Consider the following 25,395-nt stretch of genomic DNA (forward strand, 5'->3'; position numbering starts at 1 on the left):
CAAGCGTGCCAGGATCTTGCAGGGCAGGACAAAGAAATCCACTTGATTGCACCTCATCTAACTCTCTAGGCAGTTGCTCCCTCCACCATTTCACCACCTTCAGGATGGAGCAAAAGTCCAATTGTGGTAACAGCAGTGTGGTCTTCCTACTGTCAACCACAGGGAAGGTTATCATCTGGATCCTCCTCAGCCGTCACCTCCTAGTGGCTGCAGAGCTACGTCTCAAATCAAAGTATGGGTTCCATCCTTCTACTGGAACAATGAACCTAATCTTCACCCTCTCAACCTTCCATCTATGGTCTTTGCTCTCACTGTACTCCCTGGAGAAGCCTCTCCCCTTTCAGTATTAGGAAATGAACATAAAACATTACAGCACAGTACAGGCCCGTCGGCCCATGATGTTGTGCCGACATTTTATCCTGCTTTTATATCTATCTAACCCTTCCCTCCCACACAGCCCTCTATTTTTCTATCATTTGTGTGGCTATCTAAGAGTCTCTTAAATGCTTCTAATGTATCTGCCTCCACCACCTCTGCCAGCAGTGTGTTCCACACACCCACCACTCTCTGTGTAAAAAACTTACCCCTGACATCCCCCCTATACCCTCCTCCAATCACCTTAAAATTATGCCCCCTCGTGTTAGCCATTTTTGCCCTGGGAAAAAGTCTCTGACTGTCCACCCGATCTATGCCTCTTATCATCTTGTACACCTCTATCAAGTCACTTCTCAACCTCCTTCTCTCCAAAGTGAAAAGCCCTAGCTCACTCAACCTAGCATCATAAGACATGCTCTCCAATCCAGGCAGCCTGCTGGTAAATCTACTCTGCACCCTCTCTAAAGATTCCACATCCTTCCTGTAGTGAGGCGACCAGAACTGAACACAATACTCGAAGTGTGGTCTAACCAGAGTTCTATAGAGCTGCAACATTACCTCGCGGCTCTTGAACTCAATACCCCGACTAATGAAGGCCGACACACCATACGCCTTCTTAACAAACCTGTTGCCCTACTCAACAACCTTGAGGGATCTATGGATGTGGAACGAACGCTGGATATGGGGGTGTCAGGGAACTACAGGGACACAAGCGAGACTGCAGATGCTGGAATCTGGAGCAAAAAACAAACTGCTGGAGGGACTCAGAGGGTTGAGAAGCATCTGTGGAGGCAGCGGGATGTCACTGTTTCGGGCTGGGACGCTGCATCAGGACTAAGAGCATAGATGGGAGATAGCCAGTATATAGAGGTGAGAGGGGCTGGCAAATGATAGGTGGAACCAGGTGAGGTGGGAGGTGATGGGCAGATGGAGCCAGATGGCGGAGAGGAAGGAGCAGATACAGGAGAGAGTGGCTGGTGGATGACTGGTAGAGAGGGATAAGGGGGCTGGTGGAGCCAGGGAGGTTGGAGGTAGAGACAAGAGGCTGGAAGGTGATTTGGAAGCAATAGGAGGCTGGGGGAACCAGAAGGGCAGAGAAAGAAGCACAGGGAGAGTGGGCTACCTGAAATTAGGAAGTTCATTGTTCATACCATTGGGTTGTAGACTCCCCAGGTGGAATATGAGCTGCTCTTCTTGAACTACCCACCTGCTCGTTTATGTGTCTCTCTGACGGTTGCTTTGCTCTGTCCGAGCTCTCTTGAGCTGCTCCCTGAAATACTCTACCCACGACACAACCAGCCTTGGCGGTGCACCGTGGAGATGTTGGCCGTTGGTCAAGCTTCAGGACGCAGAGTTGAAGCTCCTCCAGCTGATGTCACTTCCTGCGCCCAGCACATGGGAGGTACCCTGGGTTCCTAGATGCCACTGGACTAGCATTCCACAGGTCTGAACTGCTCTGCCAGGCTTCCTTCTGCTTAGATTATCTCACTGAGCAGAAATTAGAAAAAGATAATTCTTTAAATGTGAAACAACTATATTGCCATGCCATATTGAAGTTCCTTACTCACTGAAGTACACATCCTACAGCCACTAAACACAATAGACAGAACATTGCATTGGAACACAACGTACTTTAACAAAGTCCACAGACTTCAGTTCGCAGGGACCACAAATTTTCAATCACCTCATCGATCAACCAATTCCAGCTGGCTTGCTAATTCACTGGCTGCCGAAAACAATTTAAATACTCGTTCAGTGAAAGCAGGGTTCTCATCTGAAACGATAATTCCCATAACTTTGGAGTGGAAAATTAGGTAGAGATTACTATTCAAAGAAATACACAGGGTTAATTTGTTGCAGGCAAATTATACTCTCATCCTTGACTTCTTAATATAGAACCACTGGCTTTAAATAACGCTTTATTCCACCTCCCATATATAAAAAAATCTCAAGACACATCACATACAAGGGTTGCAGGCAAACATGTGTCATTTTGTGCACAGGAAGATCACATGAATAAATTTAATGGTGGAGGAAGCTTTCAGAGTCTACTCCTGATAGAACAACTCCCGGTGATACTACTGGTGGATGAAATATTAATCAGGATCTCGTAATAAACTCTTGCTTTTCTCTCGGTCTCCTGTGATTTGACGGATCACCTTATAGATTGTTAGAGGCCTTAGTTCAATGCTTCATACTTAGTTTGGAACTTCCAGCAGCGTAGCACACCTTCAGAACCACACAGGGCTGTCAGATTAGACATTGGTGAGACTGGACCTGGAATATTGTGTGCAGTTCTAGTTGCCATACTATGGGAACGATGTGAGTAACAGAGACGGTGCAGGAAAGATTCACAAGGATGTTACCGGGACTGTAGGGGTTGAGTTATAAGGAGAGGATTGATAGGGTGAGAGTGTTTTCCCTGGAGCAAAGGATGCTGAGGGCTGACCTTATAGAAGGTTTATAAAATCATGAGTGGTGTTGATAAAATGGATGGTCATAATCGTTTTCACGGGGTAGGGGAGTTTAAAACTAGAGGGTCATTGGTTTAAGGTGAGAGGGGAAAGATCTAAAAGGGACCTGAGGGGCAAGTTTTTCACACAGAGAGTGGCGGGTATGTGGAACAAGCTGCCAGAGGAAGTGGTAGAGGTGGGTATAATGTTTAAAAGATAGTTGGTTCAGGTTCCTGGGTAGGTAAGGTTTAGAGGGATACGGGTCAAACACAGGCAAATGGGACTAGCTCAGGATGACATCTTAATTGGCATGGCCAACTTGGGCTGAAGGGTCTGTTTCCATGTTATGTAACTCTGTGACTCGATTAATCACAAAACAGAGTTCTTTGAGTGAGGCTCAAACCCACATTCCCCAGTCGTTGCCTCTTGCTCTTCCCTGATGTCACTTATTCCTTCACTGGCAGCCAAGGCCTCTGCTCTTGAGGCTGTAGATCTAGAATTCCCTCCTTAAAACCCCTTCGCCCTCTCAGTCTCTTTCTTCTGCTTTCAGGCGCTTACTCGTAGGGTCACGGAGTCACAGAAGCAGCACCTTCAGCCGACTGAGTCAGCACCATTAGTATAAATGACGACCTATTTATCCTAATCCCACACTAATCCCATTTTATTTCTCCTCACATTTCCTTCAACTAACCCCAGGTTTTACCACTCACCTACACACTTGAGGCAACTCACAGACCTTTATGGGAGGAAACCAGAGCACCCTGGTGCCTGGAATGCGCTGCCAGGGGTGGTGGTGGAGGCATTTAAAAGGCACATGAATCTGCAGAGAATGGAGGGATATGGACCACGTGCAGGCAGAAGGGATTAGGTGTCATCACCTCAATTAGTTCGACACCACATCGCGGGCTAAGGGGCTTGTTCCTGTGCTGTATTGATCTATGCTCTAAATTCTATGTTCACCCAGTGAAACCCATGTGGTCACAGGGACAACGTGCAAACTCCACGCAGACAGCTTGGGAGGTTGAGATTGAATTGAGCTCACGGGAGCTGTGAGACAGCAGTTCCACTAGCTGCGTCACTGTGCAGCCACTAGCACTTCTCTCCTGAGCAGTGAGGTGAGCAGCTACTGAAAGGTGCTATCCATCAAACACTCAGTCTCACAGATGGACAACTGTGATACCCAGAGCCCGAGCTCATGTTAATACCATTCCTATGAATGAGACACTGGAATGCACCCAATTGGTTCATCAGTTTGTTCACTGAAATGTATTGGAGAGTGAGAATGACATTAAACAGCCGTGAGACAAAGCTTCTCTGCCAACCTGCCCCACTGCACTACACCACCAACCCCAACAATGAGGTCCATGATGAGACCCTACAAAATGTGGTTCACTTTCCATCTCTCAGGAGCCACCTCTTCACAGTTGCAGATATTGAAATTACAAAATCAATTGATGTTAGGGTAGCAGAGTGGGGCAGCTAATAGACCTGGGTTCAGTCCTGACCTCGAGTGTTGTCTGTGTGGAGTTTGTATGTTCTCCGCATGATCGTGTGGGTTTCCTCCGGGTGCTCCGGTTTCCTCCCACGTCCCAAAACTGTGCGGGTCTATAGGTTAGCTGGCTGCTGTGAATTGCTCCTTATGTGTTTGTAAGTGGTAGAATATAGGATGAATTAACGGCAATGTGGGGAGAGTGTGCTATAGTGTGGTGAACAGAACTGCACACAATACTCCATAGAACATAGAACAGTACAGCACAGAACAGGCCCTTCAGCCCACAATGTTGTGCCGACATAGCTAATCCCTCCTACCTACAGAATGCCCATATCCCTCTATTTTTCTCTCATTAATGTGCCCATCCAAACCCCTCTTAAAAGCCGCTGACGAATTTTCCTCCACCACCCTATCAGGCAACGCATTCCAGGCACCCTCTTAATAAAAAACTTACCCCTCACGTCTCTTCTGAACCTACCCCCTCTCATCTTAAATGCATGCCCTCTGGTATTGGATCACTCAATAATGGGAAAAAGATATTGCTTGTCCACCCTATCTATGCCCCTCATAATTTTATACACTTCCAAACAGATCACCCCTCAGCCTCCACTGCTCCAGAGAAAAGAGCCCAAGTTTGTCCAGCCTCTACTGATAGCACATGACGTCTAATCCAGGCAGCATCCACGTAAACCTCCTCTGCACCCTCTCTAAAGCCTCAACATCCTTAATTCCAAATGTATTCAAACCAAAGTGTTATACAACTGCAACATGAGTTGTCAACCTTTATATTCACTGTGTTCTGACCAAAGTACCATACACCTTCTTCACCACTCTATCCTCTTGTGTTGCCACTTACAGGGAGCTGTGGACTTGCACCCCAAGATCCCTCTGTACATCAATGTTCCTCTGGGTCCTGCCATTTACTGTATACTTTCCTCTTGCTTTTGAACTTTAAAAGTACAACACCTCACAGTTGTCTGGAATAAACTCCATCTGCCATTTCTCCGCCTATATCTGCAACTGATCTTTCTCAAGCTGTATCTTTTGATCACCTCCCTCATTATCCACAACTCTGCCAATTTTTGTGCCATCTGCAAACTTATGAATCAGACCACCTACATTTTCATCCAAATCATTCAAATATATTACAAACAACGGAGGTCCCAGCACTGATCAGTTCCCAGGAATTGATTGTGGACTTCAGGAAGGGGAAGGCAGGAGAACACACACCAGTTCTCATTGAAGGCTCGGCAGTGGAAAGTGTGAGCAGCTTTAAGTTCCTGGGCATCAACATCTCAGAGGATCTACCTTGCGCCCAACACATTGATCCAATCATGAAGAAGGCTCACCAGCAGTTCTACTTCATTAGGAGTTTGAGATTTGGTACATCACCAAAAGCTCTTGCAAATTTCTACAGATGTACGGTGGAGAGCATTCTGACTGGTTGCATCACCGCTTGATGTGGAGGCTCCAATGTGCAGGATCAAAAGAAGCTACAGAGGGTTGTAGACTCAGCCAGCTCCATCACGGGCACAACCCTCCCCACCATCGAGGACATCTTCAAGAGGCGATGCCTCAAGGAGGCGCCATCCACCGTTAAGGACCCTCACCATCCGGGACATGCCCTCTTCTCATTATTACCATGGGGGAGGAGGTACAGGAGCCTGAAGACCTTCACTTAACATTTTAGGAACAGCTTCTTCCCCTCCAGCATCAGATTTCTGAAAGGTCCACAAACCCATGAACACCACCTCATTATTCCTTTTTTGCACAATATATTTATTTTTGTAATTTATAGTAATTTTTATGTCTTGCACTGTACTGCTGCCGCAAAACAACAAATTTCACGACATATGTCAGTGATAATAAACCTGATTCCAATTCCGATCCTTGTGAAACACCTCTGGTCACAGATGCCCAGTCAGAAAAACACCCCTCTACCACTACCCTCTGCCTTCTCTGACCCAGCCAATATCGGATTCAATTTACCTACTCACCATGGCTCCCATGTGACTTAATCTTCTGGACCAGCCTACCATGAGGAACCTTGTCAAATGCTTTACGTAGACAACATCCACTACCCTGACCTCTTCAACCATCTTTATCACAACCTCAAAAAGCTCAATCATCATCCACTAAATTAGCTGCTCCTAATAAATCAGCTTTATTTCTTCAATCGTTTTTAATGAAAACTGGTGTCAATGACGCCTGGCGTTTTTTGCACCCGGAAGATAAGGAATATTCCTTTTTCTCTCATGTTCACCATACATATTCCAGGATTGACTACTTTTTTATTGATAATCAAATGATTTCATCAATTCGATCCTGTGACTATAAAGAGATTGCTCTTTCAAATCATGCTCCTGTGATTCTAGCTTTAAATTTCCCTGGGCTCACTCAGACAAATAGATTTTGGCATTTTAACCTAACCTTGTTATCTGATAAAAATTTTTTAAAATTTATGGAGAAACAAATTACTCTTTTTTTTAAAGAGAATTCGTCGGAAGAGATTTCTAGTCTTATCGTTTGGGATACTTTCAAGGCCTTTATTAGAGGTCAAATTATTTCTTATACAGCAAGCATTAGGAAAAAAGCTAACAGAGAAAGAGCCGATCTAGCTGATCAACTGAAACTTTCAGATCAAAAATATGCTTTGGATCCAGATCCGGCTTTATAAAAAAGGCCAGTTGAAATTAAAACTAAATATGATCTTCTTTTAACATATCTAATTGAAAGTCAACTTTTAAAAGATAAAAGTCAATTTTATATTCATGGAGATAAAACAGGTAAATTACTGGCTAAGCAATTAAAAATCTCCAGAGCTAGACAGCAAATTAAAGAAATTTCAAAAGCCAATGGTGAGAGGACAACTGATCTTTTAGAATTAAATGATACTTTTAGAGAATTCTATTCTAAACTTTACAGTTCTAATTTTCCTAAAAATAATGCTGTAATGAATAATTTCTTTGGCCAATTAAACGTTCTTATACTTTCCACTGAAAACCGAAAACAGTTGGATAAATCTATTACATACGAGGAAATTGCCGAGGTTGTGCAATCTTTACATTCTGGAAAGACTTCGGGTCCTGATGGATTTCCTGGAGAATTCTTTAAGGCCTTTTCCTCTTTGCTTATACCTCATTTATGTGCTGTTTTTTCAGATTCTTTTAAATTGGGTAGACTACCACAATCTTTTTATGGGGCCTCTATCTCACTTATTCTTAAGAAAAATAAGAACCCAACAGAATATGCTTCATACAGACCAATTTCGCTACTTAATGTGGATGTTAAAATTTTATCTAAAGTTCTAGCTCGTAGATTGGAAAATATTTTACCTTCAATTATATCTGATGATCAGACTGGCTTTATTAAAAATCGATAATCTCATTTTAATATTCGTCAGTTACTGAATATTATGTATTCTCCCTCTAAGGATATATCGGAATGTGTGATATCTCTAGATGCTGAGAAGGCCTTTGATTGGATTGAATGGAATTACTCATTTAAAACTTTAGAGAAATGTAATTTTGGGCCTGATTTTATCCAATGGATAATTTACTATTTATCTCCTTCTACTCGAGTTCTTACTAAATTTCAAAATTCTAAATCTTTTAAACTTCAACGTGGAACCAAACAGGGATGTCCTTTGAGCCCTTTGCTCTTTGATTTGGCCTTAGAACCTTTGGCTATTTCTCTCTGAGAATCTAGAGATATCCTTGGTAGCTCCAGAGGGGGTATTAACCACAAAGTTTCTTTATATGCTGATGATTTATTACTTTTTATATCTAATGTTGAAGCCTCGTTACCTCCTATGCTTTCTTTACGTTCTCGCTTTAGTCATTTTTCAGGCTACATATTGAACTTATACAAAAATGAACTTTTTCCTCTGAATAACCTGGTACCATTTGATATTAACATTCCTTTTAAAATTGTAAGAAATCATTTTACCTATCTGGAGGTGTCAATTACTAAAAATTATAAACATTTATTTAAAGAAAATTTTTTCACCTTACTGCATTATGTGAAAAGGGTTTTATCAAGTTGGTCTCCCCTTTCTATATCATTGATTGGCCGAATTAATGCTATTAAAATGAATTTTCTGCCTGTTTATATATTTATTTCAGGCTTTACTTGTTTTTATTCCTAAGTCTTTCTTTGACTCTCTTGAGTCAATTATATCTTCCTACATATGGAATAATAAACATCCTAGACTAATTAAAGTTCACCTTCAGAAGCTTAAAAAGAACAGAGGTTTAGCCTTACCTAATTTTAGATTTTATTCCTGGGCAGTCAATATACAAAATCTTACATTTTGGTTACATTACATTAATCAAGAGGCTTCTCCAGTATGGGTTTCTTAGGAAGTTAACTCTGCTAAAAAAATTTTCTATTATTTCTCTGCTTGGTTCGTCACTTCCAATATCATTAAATAAACTAACAGATAATTTAGTAGTTAAACATGATCTGAGGATTTGGTTACAATTTAGAAAATATTTTGGTTTATTGAGTTTTTCTTTGTCCAGTCCCATTTTCTCTAATTATTTTTTTAAACCTTCTATGACTGATGTAGGTTTTAAAGAGTGGGACGAATTAGGTATTACTTGTTTTCAAGATCTGTTTGTTGGAGGAAATCTTTCTTCGTTTGAGCAATTGTCTACCAAGTATAATTTACCAAAAACTCATTTTTTTTAGATATTTACAAATCAGAGATTTTCTTCGATCTCAATTACATTCTTTTCCTTTGAGCCCTGATAAAAATTTATTAGATGTAATTTTTAATTTGGAACCCTTTCAGGATGGCTCAATATCTAATATTTATGACAGATTCCTAGGAATGAGTCAGGTGCCACTAGATAAAATTAAAAACACTTGGGAACAAGATTTGCAGATGTCAATTTCTGAGGAAACTTGGAATGAAATTTTCACGTTGGTTAATACTTTGTCATTATGTGCTCGTCACTCTCTCTTTCAACTTAAAATTGTCCATAGAGCTTACTTGTCTAAAGATAAACTACCCGTTTTTATTCCGATATATCTCCTTACTGTGATAAATGTAATAACAGAGTGGCTTCCTTAATTCACATGTTCTGGATGTGTCAGAGTCTTAAAAAATATTGGACAGAGGTCTTTCATACTTTTTCTGTACTTTTCAAAATAAATTTTAAACTTAATCCTTTGACTGCACTATTTGGGATCATTGGAGAAAAATACATAACTTTGAAGGCTTCTGATTTACACATTCAGGCTTTTTTTTGCTCTTATAGCCAGGAGAGCTGTATTGCTTAAATGGAAGGAAGTTTCTCTGCCTACTCATGTTCAATGGTTATGGGATGTTATGTCATACTTGAATCTCGAGAAGATTCGCTGTTCAGTTTTTGAATCTAACCTAGACTTTCAAACCCTGTGGGGACCTTTTTTGAATTATTTTCAAAATCTCTGATTTGGTAACTAAAACGCAGATATTGGCCGATGCTGTTACGTTTTTAAGGGTTTTCCCTTGTTTTTTTCCATCAAACAGCTTCGGTTTTTGGTAGTGGGAGTAGATTTTTTTTAATAATAAATTATTTCAATTTTTTTTCCTTTATTAAGTAACTTATGTGATCATTAATTGAGAGTATTGTGATCTTAAATATGATTTAACACAACGTATTTTAACTTTCTTTTTTGACGCATGTACTCTATTTTTTTCATTGATTTAAAATATTGTAAAAGAAGAAAAAGCTCAATCAAATTTGTGAGGCAACACCTTGGCAAAAAGCCATGCTGACTTTCCCTGACCAGTGCATGCTTTTCCAAACGTGAATAAATCCTGTCACTAAGAATCTTCTCCAGTAATTTTCCAAGCACTGTTGTGAGGCTGACTGCCCAATAATTTCCAGGTTTGTCCCTGCAACAACATCGGCTACTCCCCAGTCCTCCGCTTGTGGATAAGGAGGGTAACACAGACAGGGGTATAAAGAGGGAGATCTGTCAAGGCCCCAGCAATCTCCTCCCTTGCCTCCCTCAGCAGATTGGGATCGATTCCATTTGAATTTAGATTATGGTGCTCAGGAGCAGTGTGCTCAGACCAGCAATTTAACAACTCATATCCTTAGCACTATCCTACCTTCCTTAGAATCCTCCAGGAGATTGTATGGTTAGAAACAGCTTGAGGGTGAAGAGACAGTGAAGAAGAATTGCTCATAACTATAAGATATGGGAGCAGAATTAGGCCATTTGGCCCATCGAGTCTGCTCCTCCATTCTGTCATGGTTGATTTTTTTCAACCCCATTTTCCCGCAGAATCACTGCCGTCTGGCTGAAGAAATTCCTCCTCATATCAGTTTTAAAGGGACATCCCTTTGTTCTGAGGCTGTGCCCTTGGATCTTGGACTCTCCTACTGATGGAAACATCCTCCCCCAGTCCACTCTATCCAGGCCTTTCGGTAGGGTTACTGTACCTACAGCCATAAAATGTTGTTGAGTGCTTAGCAGACTGGTAGCATCTGTGGAGATAGAAACAGAGTGAATGCTTCAGACCAACCATCTTTCACCAGAACACAGTTAAGTTCTGCTCAGGGTGATCTGACCATAGGAGATGAGATCATCTCTCCTCTTCAAGTGTACAAGCTCCTCTTTGCCATTGGCAAGTGTTAAGAATTTGCAAGGGCAACACTCGCGTGCCTCAAAGCACTCCTCACTTAACTCCTCAACTGTAACTAGATGATGCAGCTGAAAACACAAGCAAAGGCGAGAGAGACAGAGAGAAACACACACACACAGAGACTGCAGATGCTGTAATCTCTCGTCAAAAAATAAACATACTGCTGGAGGAACTCAGCGGGTCAGGCAGCATCCGTGGAGATGAAGGGATGGTCGAGACCCCTGCATCAGACGCTGCTCGACCCGCCGAGTTGTGTTTCGACGAGAGGGAGAGAGAGAGAGAGCGGGAGGGAGATTATGCAAAGATGCAAATGAGCTTGTATGCATTGCTGTCAAAGGACTCTTCGCAGACTGCATGTTCATTCCCAGAGAGCGGATTGCAAATCCTCATTTTCCAAACGTTCAGAGCTGATGGAGTCAGTACAGTGGTTGGCCCTCAGTGCTTGAGACCTCCACCGATCGAAACCTGCGGGTCTCCGACCCACCAAAGGAACTTACGTGCTGTCTTCGGATTCTCGAAGACAGAATATCCTCTTCCTCCTCCTCCCCCAACGATCATTTTAACCACGTTGACCATGAACCAGAGCTGGGAAAATCGTGTCGGAATCGCCTCTAGGAAATGAATTTCGTTTGACAAGTGCTGGTCGATCGCAGTCTCCCGTGTGACTGTAGTGAGACAGAGAGAGAGAGAGAGAGGGGGGGGGGGGGGAAATCTCGGCTAAAGCTTAAAGCTGGTGTCTGCATCGCTCTCTTTATAATTCGTTTTGGATTTAGGGAACTGATATTATCACCTGGAAAAGACAAGCATGCCTGTAACGGTCTGTGCCCTGCGCCCTATTGGTCACTGATCAATGATACCTGGTGAGTTCTGCAGTGTAACGAAGCGAACAGAGACATTTTATATTTAAAAACATGTTTTGTTTTTTAAAAAAGTGCCTGAAATCTTGAGTCGTGACCCCCATTTGCTTTAAGTGACATTAATTCCACGTTATTTCTGTGGAGACCTGTTGCACATGCAATGTACAACATCAAGTGTCTTAAATGTTTAATAACGATTTATTTTAAGTCATCACGCAAGCACGGGTTGTATCAGTCTCCGAAGCGTTCGTCCGTACGTGCATGATAGGGCTCTGGCTAACATTAAATAGGTTGACAAGTATTTTGGTTATGTTTATATCAATTCATCTGCAACTGAGGGAGAGAGGGGGGACGTGGGGTGATGGTACAGGAGCAGAGGGTCATAGTATCCAACATTCACCGCTGCCTCCGTCCACTTCGCCCGGTTGGGAGCCCGATTTTCCACCGGTGTTGCATTCACCTTGGGATGGTGTAATGGTTCAGTGTTACAGGGTCAGTGTCATGTGAGCCTCTTATAACTTGAGTGTTTGGGGGCGGGGGGGAGGGGGGGCAAGTTCTCCCTTCCTTTAGTGAAGGTGTCAGAACGCGCGAACCTTTCCTTGGCTCAGTCAGAACCCACAGCTGCTCAGCGGGAAGATTAACTGTTGAGTTCAGAAAGGCGAAAAGCTCATCGCCAGTCTCACAAGTGCTCGAAAACGCACCGACGGGAGACATCTGGGTCCCCAACTCCCCCCCTCGCTCTACTGCCATTAACCTCTCATCCATATCCTACGACCAACTCATTGCCTTGAGTTCACTCCGTCGCTCCCACACCATCCCCCCCTCCCCCAACTCTCTCTGTGAACTTGGTCTGAAATTGACAAGCCCCAGTGCTGAAATTGAAACAACCTTTGACCGGAGGGTGTTCCCATTAGTCTGGTGTTGGTGAGCCGTGATCTCTCCATGTGATCTACTGGTCCGCAATCTTTCGCCAGGAATTTTGCCTGCGTTTGTTTCAAAGATCACCACCGCCACCCCACACCCTCCCTCCCTCACCGGGTAACCTCGAAAGCAACAATCCAACGAAGTTACTGCAAGACTCCTGCTCGTAGAAATCCCTGCTCGCAGAAATTCCTGCTCGCTGTAGCAAGCGGAGGAGACATTATCTCCAATCTACAATTCGCACTCCTACAGGGAAGATTGTAAAATTAGGAAATTACCGTAGTAGCTGCAATAGAACTCCACGCTCCTTAATAAACGTCCTGGGCAAACATTAATTATGGTATAACACATGTCGAATCCGTTTCATTACATCTACCCTACTCTCAGACATGGGATGCCGAATAATTTTTAAAGTAACCCATATTTTCCCATTCATCGCAGTAGAACGTTCCAAGGCTAACTGTAATTTTAGAATCCAAGTTCTGCAAAGCAAGCGGCCCAGATAACCTTTGCAATCTTCACCGTGCCTTTTATTTACCGTCACGGGATGAGGGGTGTGTATGACAACCGAGCAACACAATTCCATCCCACCCCTTGTTTATTTGCTTCCCAGCCCAAACAAAGTTTATTGTCGCCTGAACGATTCCAACACTTCTGATGTTTTGGATAACTGGACCCACGCGCACTATCTCGGGAGCGATCGGACCCATTCACCCCCTTTCCACAACAAAGCCCCATCCCATGTCGCGTCGCTTCAGTAATTTCACCTCCAGCTGACCTTGCCTGGAGCGAGCGCAGTTTACGCAAATTTGTGAAATTTGATTGAAACGCTGATTGGGCATATGTCAGAGTCAACTCTGGCCGATCTTTAACCCTAGTCTGGGTGTCTACATGACTGTTACACATCTTGCACATTACTCACTCGACTGCGGAAGGTGGATGATTGCAACAAATCCATTTGGCTAGGTCTTTCGGTGTCTCTAATTTTTTGCTCGCCAGTTCTTGGACTGGTTCTGTGCGCTACAGTGTAAGTACTCAAAACCAGAGCATACCTAGAACAACGACTGAACTGTTGGTTCATTCCTAAACTCTGCATCTTACAACATTGATAAAACTAAGTTTTTACATTTATTTAAATATGTACAAACCTCATTAGATTAATGCATTGGAATGTTAAATTTTGTATGCCTGCTAAATTTCGCAAATATATATAGGTTACTAATTTCAAATAGTGTAACTTCCAGTCGAATGATTTTAACATTATTTTCAATTTTTTTAAGCTAAATTCACATTGCATTTTATTGCTATTTATGTAGACGAGGGAAATTATTGATTGCAAGAATCCACTACTGTATTTTGACAAGGTTTATTTAGTATGTGGGACTGCGAGAGGTTGCAAGCGGAACTTTACTCCTCTCATTCGAGATTCGCATCGAGTTTAGGTCAGTGTCAACGAGCATAACATAAATGCTGATAGTTCTAAACTTGACAAACTGTTTTACGTCAAGCTCCACCGACGCTGCAATATTCTCCAGTCCCCAAATAATACCTTCAGCACCGAAACCTGAACAAACTCTGCAACGGATCGCTGATGTGAATTATTTGGGAGACTTGTATAAAATATGCCTGTCCTTAATATCATGCTGTGCTTTGATATGAATTTTCTAGTTCATGGGCTAACCTGCTTGCTGTGTCTTTGCCCTTCAGATTGATGTTATGGGCAAGTCTGAGAGTCAAATGGACATGATTGAAGCCAACCCAGAAAAAACGAAAAGGTCGTGCAAATCATGGAGCTCTCTGGAGATTGGACTGACCACCATTGTGGTTTTACTGTTCATCGTGGTCATTAGTTTGATCGCGCTTTATGCAACTCGCAAGGGTAAGCGAAGCAACCAGCTTGCTGTTAACATTGCGTGTGTTTGTGTGTGTGAGTGTGAAAGTGTGAGATACATGCACTCATTTGCGTGGACCTGTGAGCGGGTATGTGCCTCATGAAGGTATATTGATTACATAAACGAAGGAAGCTATAGAAAACCATTTTTTAGAAAGGGCGTGAAGGTTTTGGAGAAGGATGGTGAGAGATTAGTGATTCCAGTTAGGTGGATAGATTGGAGTTATTTTCCTTGGACAGCGAAGGGTTGATTTGATTTCCAATTGAAATAGGAAGAGAGAAGGTACTGGTATTGGTTTATTATTATCACTAGTACCGAGGTACAGTGAAAAACTTGTCTTGCATACCGATCGTACAGGTCAATTCATTACACGGTGCAGTTACATTGAGTTAGTGCAGAGTGCATTGGTGTAGTACAGGTAAAAACAATAACAGTACAGAGTAAAGCATCACAGCTACAGAGAAAGTGCAGTGCAATAAGGTGCAAGGTCACAACAAGATAAATCGTGAGGTTAGAGCCCATCTCATTGTATAAGGGAACTGTTCAATAGTCTTATCACAGTGGGGTAGAAGCTGTCCTTAAGTCTGGCGGTACATGCCCTCAGGCTCCTGTACAATCTACCTAATGGAAGAGGAGAGAATGAGGTGATGGATAGAATGAACTGCAGAGATATACGGAGATTAGCAAAAGAAACAAGAGCTTCCATCACATTTCCAGTGATGGGTTTGCACTAGTAGCAGCTTCCAAAAGGGAGCTGGATAAATATTTGGAGGAGATATTGCAGTGGTGTGAGGAAAGAGCAATGGTGTGGAAATCACAGGAATTGGATTGCTCTTCAAAAGATCCAATACTGATGCAATCCTTTCCAGATGCATCATGGTTTGGTGTGGTAACTGCTCTGCCCGTGACCGCAATAAACTGCGGAGAGTTGTGGACACAGCTCAGCACATCACAGAAACTAGCCTCCTCTCCATGGACTCTGTCTACACTTCCCGCTGCCTCAGTAAAGCAGCCAGCATAATCAAAGATCCCACCCACCCGGACATTCTCTCCCATCGGGCAGAAGATACAAAAGCCTGAAAGCATGTACCACCAGGCTCAAGGACAGCTTCTATCCCGCTGATACAAGACTATTGAATGGTTCCCTTGTCCAATAAGATGGACTCTTGACATTGCAATCTACCTCGTTATGACCTTGCACCTTATTGTCTGCCTGCACTGCACTTTCTCTGTAACTGTAACACTTTATTCTGCATTCTGTTATTGTTTTCCCTCACACTACCTCAATGCACTGTTGTAATGAAATAATCTGTAAGGATGGCAGGTAAAACAAAGTTTCTCACTCTACATGACACTATGTGACACTAATAAACCAATTTACCAATTTACAACCCTTGAATGCTTTCCTTTTCTGTCCCCTTTCCTCATCATATCTCTGAGTTTCATGAATTGATTTGCAAAAGGAAGAAGAAAACCTGCATTTCAGAATTTCAGGGCATTAAGTAACTTTTTGACTGAAATGATTGAAGTCCTAAGTGTTCTGAAAAGTTCCAAGCCATGATAAGGAAAGTTGGGTGGTTAGTATGTTGATAATTTTTGATCAGAACGTCAGGAATGTTGATGTACAGAGGGAATCTGAGGTGCAAGTTCATAGCTTCCCGAAAATCATGACATGGGTGGATAGGGTAGTAAAGCAGGTATAGGGCATATTTGCCTTAATTGTCCGAGACATTCAGTATAGTGTAATGGTTAGTGTAACGCTATCACAGCGCCACTGACCCGGGTTCAATTCTGGCCACTGTCTGTAAGGAGTTCGTACGTTCTCCCCGTGTCTGCGTGGGTTTCCTCCGGGTGCTCTGGTTTCCTCCCACATTCCAAAGACGTATGGGTTAGGAAGTTGTGGGCATGCTATGTTGGTGCCGGAAGCATGGCAACACTTGCGGGCTGCCACCAGAACACTCGACGCAAAAAAGATGCATTTCACTGTGTATTTCGATGTATGTGTGACTAATAAAGATATCTTATCTTTTAGAATTGAGATTGGGTAGGCAGGGACTGTTTTCCTGGGAATGAAAGAGGCTGAGGGGTGACCTTATAGAGGTTTATAAAATCATAAGGGTCATAGATAAGGTAGAGAGTCAGAGTCTATTACCCAGGGCAGGGGAGTCTAAAAGTAGCGGGCATAGATTTAAGATGAGAGGGGAAAGATTTAAAGGGCACCTGAGGGGCAAGTTTTCCACAGAGAGGGTGGTGGGTACGTGGAACGAGCTGCCATGTTGTCGGCTATCCAGGTGGAATACGAGGTGTTGTTCTTCTAGTTTGCATTTGGCCTCACCTCTTGAATACAACAGCCATTTAGGTCAGGTGGGCGAGGTGCATGTGGATCTTTGCCTGACGTTAACCAGCTCTTCCAGTTCCTGCAACCTGTGCACTGCACGCGGTACTCTCGATGTGGCCTCCTCTGCACCAGCGAGACCAAGCGTAGCCCAGGCGACCGTTCTGCGGAATAGCTGCGCTCTGTTCTGAGCTCCCGGTCACGTGCCATCTCAACTCCCCTTCCCATTCCCACACCGCCCTGTCCGTCCTTGGCCTTCCCCACTGCCAGGGTGAGGCCCAATGCAAACTCAATGTAACTGCACTGTGTAATGAATTGACCTGTACGATCAGTTTGCAAGACAAGTTTTTCACTGCACCTCGGTACAAGTGACAATAATAAACCAATACCAGTACCAATACCAATAAAGGAAGAACACCTTTTATTCTGCCTGGGCAGTCTACAACCCAATGCAACGAACATTGAATTTTCCAATTTCAGGTAACCTGCAGCCCCTGTGTTCCTTTCTCTCTCCTTCTGTTCTCTTCCTCCACCCCTGCTTTTTCCAACCCTGGTCCGCCTCTGTCCTCTGTTACCCACTTTGGCTCCCATTCCCCAGCTGGGTCCATCTTCCCATCACCCATAGAACCATAGAACCATAGAAAACTACAGCACAGAAAACAGGCCATTCGGCCCTTCTAGCCTCTGCCAAAACTTTATTCTGCTGGTCCCATTGACCTGCGCCCAGTCCATAACCCTCCAGACCTCTCCCGTCCATGTATCTATCCAATTTATTCTTAAAACTTAAGAGTGAGCCCACACTTACCACGTCAGATGGCAGCCCGTTCCACACTCCCACCACTCTCTGAGTGAAGAAGTTCCCCCTAAACCTTTCCCCTTTCACCCCTTCCTTATGTGCTTCCACTTCTACATCAGATTCCAGCATCTGCAGCCTCTTGTATCTCCACTTATCACCCTCCAGCCTCTGTCTTGACCTCCCCTTTCCCCCCACCCCCACCTGGCCCCTTCTGCCCCCTTTTTTACTCTCTGCTTACCTGTTTCTACCCACCAGCCACCAGCCACTGTCTCCTAACTCCGCACCTCCCCCTCCCTCACCAGGCTTCACCTGTCCATCATCCATCCCCTCACCTGGTTCCACCTATCGACTGCCAGCTCCTGCCTTGCACCTCCCACCACTTTATACTGGCTATATCCCCTCTACGCTCTTGAGCCCTGATGCAGGGTCTTGACCCGAAACGTTAACCATTTCTCTGTCTCCAAGCCTTGCTGCCTGACCCACTGAGATCCTCCAGCAGATTTTTTTTACTGTAAAATTACTTTACTGCATTTTCAAAAGGTGTTAGGCTGTATGAATTGCAGAGAATGCTGTGTGTCTCTTCGTGTTACTACCAAGGTGTAACCGTGTCACTTCCCTTGAAATGTGTTTTTCGACTTTCTGTAAATTTATGTCCACCGAAAATGCATTGTTCCCTTGCTAACTCTTTTAAAGAGCAGCAGTCCTTATTTCAATGGCGCAACATTAGTGATAGAATCGTACAGCAATACAGCATGGAAACAGGCCCTTCGGCCCAACCAGTCCATGCCCACTCAGCTAGTCCCAATTTCCTGCATTGGGCCCATATCCCTGTAAGCCCCACCCCTCCATGTACCTATCCAAGTTCTTCTTAAATGATACTATTGTATCTGCCTCAACCACTTCCTCTGGCAGCTCGTTCCATATACTCACCACTCTCTGCGTGGAAAAAGTTGCCGGTCAAGTCCTTTTTAAATCTTTCCCCTCTCACACTAAATGCCCCCTGATTTTGGACTCCCCTACCCTGAGGAAAAGACTCTTACCATCCACCTTACCTATGCCTCTCATAATTTTAAACATTTCTATAAGGTCGCCCGTCATTCTCCTATGTTCCAAGGAATAAAGACGTAGCCTGGCCAACCTCTCCCTATAACTCAGGGCCTCTAGTCCTGGCAACATCCTCATAAATCTTCTCTGAACTCTTTCCTGTATAACCACATCTTTCCTATAACAGGGTGACCAAAACTATACACGGTACTCCAAGTGCAGCCCCGCCAACAACTTATACAACTGCAACATAATGTCCCAACTCCTGTACTCAATGCCCTGAAGGCCAGCATGCGAAATGCCTTTTTTACCACCCTGTCTACCTGTCACACTGCTTTCAATGAGCTATGCACTTGTACTCCTATGTACTTATTCCACTACACTCCCTAGAGCCCCACCACTCATTGTATAAGTCCTACGCTGGTTTGACTTTCCAAAATGCATCACCTCATACTAATCTGTATTGAAATCCATTTGCCACTCCTCGGCCCACTTCCCGAACTGATCAAGATCCCCCTGTAGTCTACGATAATCCTCTTCACTGTCAACAACACCTCCTAAGGTTACATTAGATTGTTACTTTGTCAGTTCCTCATCCTCCATTACCCAATCAGTTAAGTTATTTAAGGAATCAAATTTTAACAACTTGACAAATAAGCAGGAGAAAAAAATATTCTCATTTGCTCCCTAGATCGTGCACCCTGTGGTTTTGAATCTGTGGCGTTAGCTAAAGGATTAGTTCATCCTCTCTAATAGCATCTTTGCAAATTTGTTGGAATTCTCTGCCCAGGGAGCTCTGATGTTGAGTCATTAAGTGTAGTCAAGGCTGAAGTGGATCTTCAGGTTAGAGGGGACTCAAGGGTTAAAGGGGATCAGACAGGAGAATGGAGCTGAGGCCAACAATCTGATCATCCATGATCTTCATGAGTGGAGGAGGAGGCTTGAGAGGTCCAGGAGCAGACTCCTGCTCCTGGTTCTTATGTGCAATACTCCTCTGTACTCTTTCTAAGCCCCTTACATCTTTAAACCCTGCCAAGAATTATCAACTGTAAATCCTGCCAAGAATCATAATTACATTCAAAAGACATTTGGATAAATACATAGATAGGAAATGCTTAGAGGGATATGGGCCAAACACAGGCAAATGGGACTAGCTTGGTAGGCACCATGGCTGTCATGGACGAGTTGGGCTGAAGGGCCTGTTTCCATGCTGCATTCTGTGCTATGATTGTCTAACTGATGACTAATTAATGACTAATATAGCCAGCATAATCAAAGAACCCACCCATCCCGGACATCCTCTCTTCTCCTACCAAGTACCACCAGGCTCAAGGATAGCTTCTATCCCGCTGTTATCAGACTCTTGAATGAACCTCTCATACGCTAAAAGATGAACTCTTGATCTCCCAATCTACCTCATTGTGGCTCTTGCACTTTATTTGTCTACCTGCATTGCACTTTCTCAGTAACTGTATATCCTGCATTCTTGTAAATCTTTGCTGCACCCTCTCTAGTTTAATGACATCCTTGCTATAGCAGGGTTAGAGGAAAAGATCCTTCAAAACACCCAAGCTCAAGCAGTGAGGGAAAATTTGAAAGGAATCTTTCTGTAAGGTTTGTAAGGAAAACCTCGCTGCCTCAGTAAAGCAGCCAGCATAATCAAAGAAGCCACCCACCCCGGACATCCTCTCTTCTCCCCTCTCCAAGCGGGCAGAAGATACAAAAGCTTGAGAACATGTACCACCAGGCTCAAGTACGGCTGTTATCAGACTTTTGAACGGACATCTTGTACGATAAAGATGAATTCTTGATCTCTCAATCTGCCTCGTCGTGGCCCTTGCACTTTATTTGTCTACCTGCACTGCACTTTCTGTAACTGTAGCTCTTTGTTCTGCATTCTGGTTTCTTTTCCTTTGTACTACCTCTATGTACTAACATATGGAATGATCTGTCTGGATGGCATGCAAACAAAAGCATTTCGCTGTGTCTTGGTACAAGTGCCTATTGTAAACTCATTACCAATTAAATGGGTAAATTGGTTCATTATTGTCACAGGTACCAATCTACAGTGAAAAACTTTGTTTTGCATGCCATCCATACAGATCATTTCATCACATCCGTACATTGAGGTAGTACAGGGGAAAATAATAACAGAATGCAGAGTAAAGTGTTACTGTTACAGAGCAAGTGCAGTGCAGGCAGACAATAAGGTGCAAGGGCATAACGAGGTAGATTGTGAGGTCAAGTGTATTCAGTTGCCTGGAAATACAAGGCTCTTCGTTAGTGTCATAGAATCGTAGAGTCATACAGTACAGGACAGGCTCTTCAGCCCACTGTATCCATGCAATCCATTGCACTTGTCCGTACCTCTTCCATTTTCCACATTTATTTTGTAGCTTTCTATGCCTTGGCAATTTACATGCCTGTCAAAATGTTTCTTAAAGGTGCCTCCACCACCTCCTCAGGCAGTACGTTCCAAATTGCAACCACTCTCTGTGTGGAGAAAAGTTCCCCCTCAGATCCCCTTTAAATCTTTTGCCTCTCACCTTATACTTGTGCCGACTTGCTTTAATCATCCCTACTGTGGGAACAAGTTTCTGACAATCTACCCTGTCTATCCTGTTCATAATTTCATGTACCCCTCAGCTGCCTCCGCTCCAGGGTAAATAAACCCAGCCCGTCCAATCTCTCCTTATAATTAAAATGCTCCAGTCCAGGCAACATCCTGGTGAATCTTCTCTGTACCCTCTCCAGTGCAATCACAGGTTTTACATAGCAGCAGCGGCTCTTTGTACTCTTGCCTCTGGACTCACTCCATTGAGGTCAATAGACGGGATTTGATAGGCAGAATGCAAAACACTGACACGGCTATGTTGCATGTTTTGTACTAATAATAGGGATAAGCTTAAAGATACATGGGATGGGGTCCTGCAGAATGAGTATAGGGAGTTAGGTTAGAAGTTAAGAAGCAGGACCTCGAGGGACCTCTGGATTACTCCCAGTGCCACGTGCTAGCGAAGTCAGAAGTAGAAATATAGGCTGGATGAATGCGTGGCTGAGCAGCTGGTGCAGGGGGCAGGGCTTCAGGTTCTTGGATCATTAGGATCTCTTCTAGGGTAGAGGTGACCTGTACAATAAGGACGGGTTGCCCTTGAACCAGAGAGGGACCAATATCTTTGCAGGGAAATTTGCTAGTGCTACATGGGAGGGTTAAAACTAGATTGGCGGGAGAGGAAGGTGGGGTGGGACTCTGAGCAGGAGCAAGTCATGGGATAAAGCCATAGCCAGTGAGACTAAATTTAGTAATCAGGATAGTCAGGGGCACAGGAAAGGCAGGGAAAGGAATACTCAGTTAACCTGCATTTATTTCAATTCAAGAGGCTTAACAGATAAGGTGGACAAGCTCAGAGCTTGGATTAGCTCTGGGAACTAGGATGTTACAGCCATAACAAAGACATGGCTGAGAGAAGGGCAGGACTGGCAGCTCAGTGTTCCAGGATACAGATGCTACAGGTGTGACAGAGGTACAGGTAAGCGAGGTGGGGGTGTTGCCTATTTGATATGAGAGGATGCAACAGCAGTGCTTAGAGATGACATTCTTGGGGTGACATCCAGTGAGGCCATATGGGTAGAACTTAGAAACAAGAAGGGGAAGGTCACTCCAGTGTGGCTGATTGCGACCCCCAACAGTCAGCGAGAAATTGAGGAGCATGTGTGTAGAGAAATTGCTCATAGTTGTAAGAATAATAGGGTTGTTTTAGTAGGAGATTTTAAATTCCCCAGTATTGACTGGGCCACCCAGAGTGTTAAGGGCCTGGATGTGGAATTTGTGAAATGTGTCGAGTAAAGTTTCCTGAGTGGAGATACAGAGGGACCTAGTCGGGAGGTTGCAATACTGGACCTTCTCTGAGGGAACGAGGCAGGGCAAGTAACAGAAGTGGCATTCAGGGAACAATTTGGCTCCAGTAACCATAATTCTATTAGTTTTTATGGAAAAGGATAGGACAGGTCTACAGGTTTGGGTCCTAAACTGGAGCAGGGCTAATCTTGGGGGATTTAGGCAGGATCTAGCAGAGGTCGATTGTTTGAAGGGAAAGGAATGAATGGCAAGTGGGAGGCTTTTAAGTGTGTGATATCAAAAGTCCAGGGGTAGTATGTTCCTGTTAGGGTGAAGGATAAACCTGGCAAGTTTAGGGAACCCTGGCTGATGAGAGATATTGAGAAAAAGTAGGAAGCATCCATTGGCTTTTGGATGTGGAGGGGTGAGTAATCCCTTGATGTCTAAAAAGATTAAGAATACACTTAAAGAGGAAATCAGGAGGGCAAAGAGAAGGTATGAGACAGATCTGGCAGGTAAGGTTTAGGAAAATCCCAAGAGGTTCTATACCTATAGAGCAAGGGGAAAGTAGGTCCCATTAGAGAACAGCAGGGCTGCCTATGTCTCGAGCCACAGGTGATGGGTGGGATTTTTAATGAATATTTCTCTTTACTGAGAAGAAAACCATAGTTGCTCAAGAGATAAGGGAAACAAGTGGAGATGTTTTGGAAAACATTCATATTGCCAGGGAGGAGGTATTTGCAGCCTTACAGCTCATTAAGGTGGATAAATCTCCAGGGCTTGAGCGAGTGCATCCTTGAACTTTGTGGGAGGCTAGAGAAGAAATTGTGGAGGCCCTTGTGGAGATATTTGCTTGTATGGCTAACGCTAAGGTGATTGGAGGAAGGTATAAGGGGGATGTCAGAGGTAAGTTTTTTACACAGAGAGTGGTGGGTGCGTGCAACGCACTGCTGGCAGAGGTTGTGGGGACAGATACATTAGGGACATTTAAGAGACTCTTAGGTAGACACATGAGTGATAGAGAAGTGGGGAGCTATGTAGGAGGGAAGGGTTAGATAGATCTTAGAGCAGGATAAAATATCGACACAACGTCGTGGGCTGAAGGGCCTGTACTGTGCTGTAATGTTGTATATTCTACATTCATCGTTATCCACTGGTGAAGTTCCTGAAGACTGGAAGGTGGCTAATGTCATTCCATTGTTTAAGGATAGCAAGGACAAGTCAGGGAACTACAGGCCAGTCAGCCTGACATCAGTAGTGGGGAATTTACTGGAGGGAATTCTAAGGGACAGGATCTACCAGCATTTGGATGGACAAAGTCTGATTAGGTTGACTCAGCATGGCTTTGTGCATGGGAAGTCATTTTTGACGAATCTGTTAGTTTTTTGAAGAGGTAACCAAAAGGGTAGATGAGGGTAGGGCAGTGGAGGTTGTCTATATGGATTTTAGCAAGGCCTTCGACAAGGTCCCGCCTGGTAGTCTAGAAGGTTAGGTCCCATGGAATCCATGGACAGCTAGTTAAGCTAGTTAAGCTAGTTAGGTGGATTCAAAATTGGCTCGGAGGTAGGAAACAGGGTGGTGGTTGAAGGTTGTTTCTTGGAATGGAGGGCGGCGATTAGTGGTGTGCCGCAGGAGTTGGTGTTGGGACTGTTGTTATTTGTTATTTATGTAAATGATTTGGATGCAAATACACAAGGTTTGATCAATAAATTTGCAGATGACATGAAATTAGCAGGTGTTGTTGATAGTGAAGGTTATTGTAGATTACAAGGGGGTCTTGATTAATTAGGGAAGTGGGCCGAGGAGTGGCAAATGGATTTCAATACAGATAAGTGTGAGGTGATGCATGTTGGAAAGTCAAACCAGTGTACTGTGAATGGTAGGGCACTAGGGAGTGTAATGGAACAGAGGGATCTGAGAGTACAAGTGCATAGTTTGTTGAAAGCAGCATCATAGGTAGACAGGGTGGTGAAAAAGGCATATAGCATGCTGACCTTCATCAGTCAGGGCATGAGGAGTTGGGATATTATGTTGCAGTTGTATAAGACATTGGTGAGGCCACAGTTGGAGAACTGTGTGCAATTTTGCTCACCCTGTTATAGGAAAGATGTGGTTAAACTGAAAAGAGTGCAGAAAAGATTTATGAGGGTGTTGCCAGGACTAGAGGCCCTGAGTTATAGGGAGAAGTTGGCCAGGCTAGGTCTTTATTCCTTGGAACATAGGTGAATGAGGGGCAGCCTTATAGAAATGCTTGAAATTATGAGAGGCATAAATAAGGTAGATGGTAAGAGTCTTTTCCCCAGGGTAGGGGAGTCCAAAACTAGGGGACATAAGGTTAGGGTGAGAGGGGAAAGATTCAAAAGGGACCTGAGGGACAACGTTTTCACGCAGAGGGTGGTGAGTATATGGAACGAGCTGCCAGGGGAAGTGGTTGTGGCAGGTACAATAGTATCATTTAAGAAGCACTTGGATAGGTACATGGAGGGGCGGGGCTGAGAGGGATATGGGTCGAACGCAGGAAATTGGGACTAGCTGGATGGGCACCGTGGTCGGCATGGACTGGTTGGGCTGAAAGGCCTGTATCTGTGCTGTATTGCTCTATGACTCTATGTCATACTCTAAATCCATACATGCATCATGTTCTTGGTGACAAACTCTTGATGTCTCAGCCTACTTCACCCTTGCACTTTATTGGTCTACCTGCACTGCACTTTCTCTGTAACTGTAACACTATATTCTGCATTCTGTT

The 25,395-nt window shown here is 43.8% G+C and overlaps 1 protein-coding gene across 1 annotated transcript in view; it reads left to right on the forward strand.

The window, feature by feature from the left end:
- The first annotated feature begins 11,268 nt into the window (after window positions 1–11,268).
- The window catches only part of LOC127571382 (neprilysin-like), a 222,825-nt gene continuing 208,698 nt past the window's right edge, over window positions 11,269–25,395 (forward strand). The window contains 2 exon segments of the mRNA XM_052017696.1: window positions 11,269–11,823; window positions 14,449–14,620. Coding sequence (XP_051873656.1) covers window positions 14,458–14,620 — 163 coding nt within the window. The 5' untranslated portion in view covers window positions 11,269–11,823; window positions 14,449–14,457.

This window comes from Pristis pectinata, chromosome 6 (assembly GCF_009764475.1).
Source record: "Pristis pectinata isolate sPriPec2 chromosome 6, sPriPec2.1.pri, whole genome shotgun sequence".
Classification (NCBI taxonomy): domain Eukaryota; kingdom Metazoa; phylum Chordata; class Chondrichthyes; order Rhinopristiformes; family Pristidae; genus Pristis; species Pristis pectinata.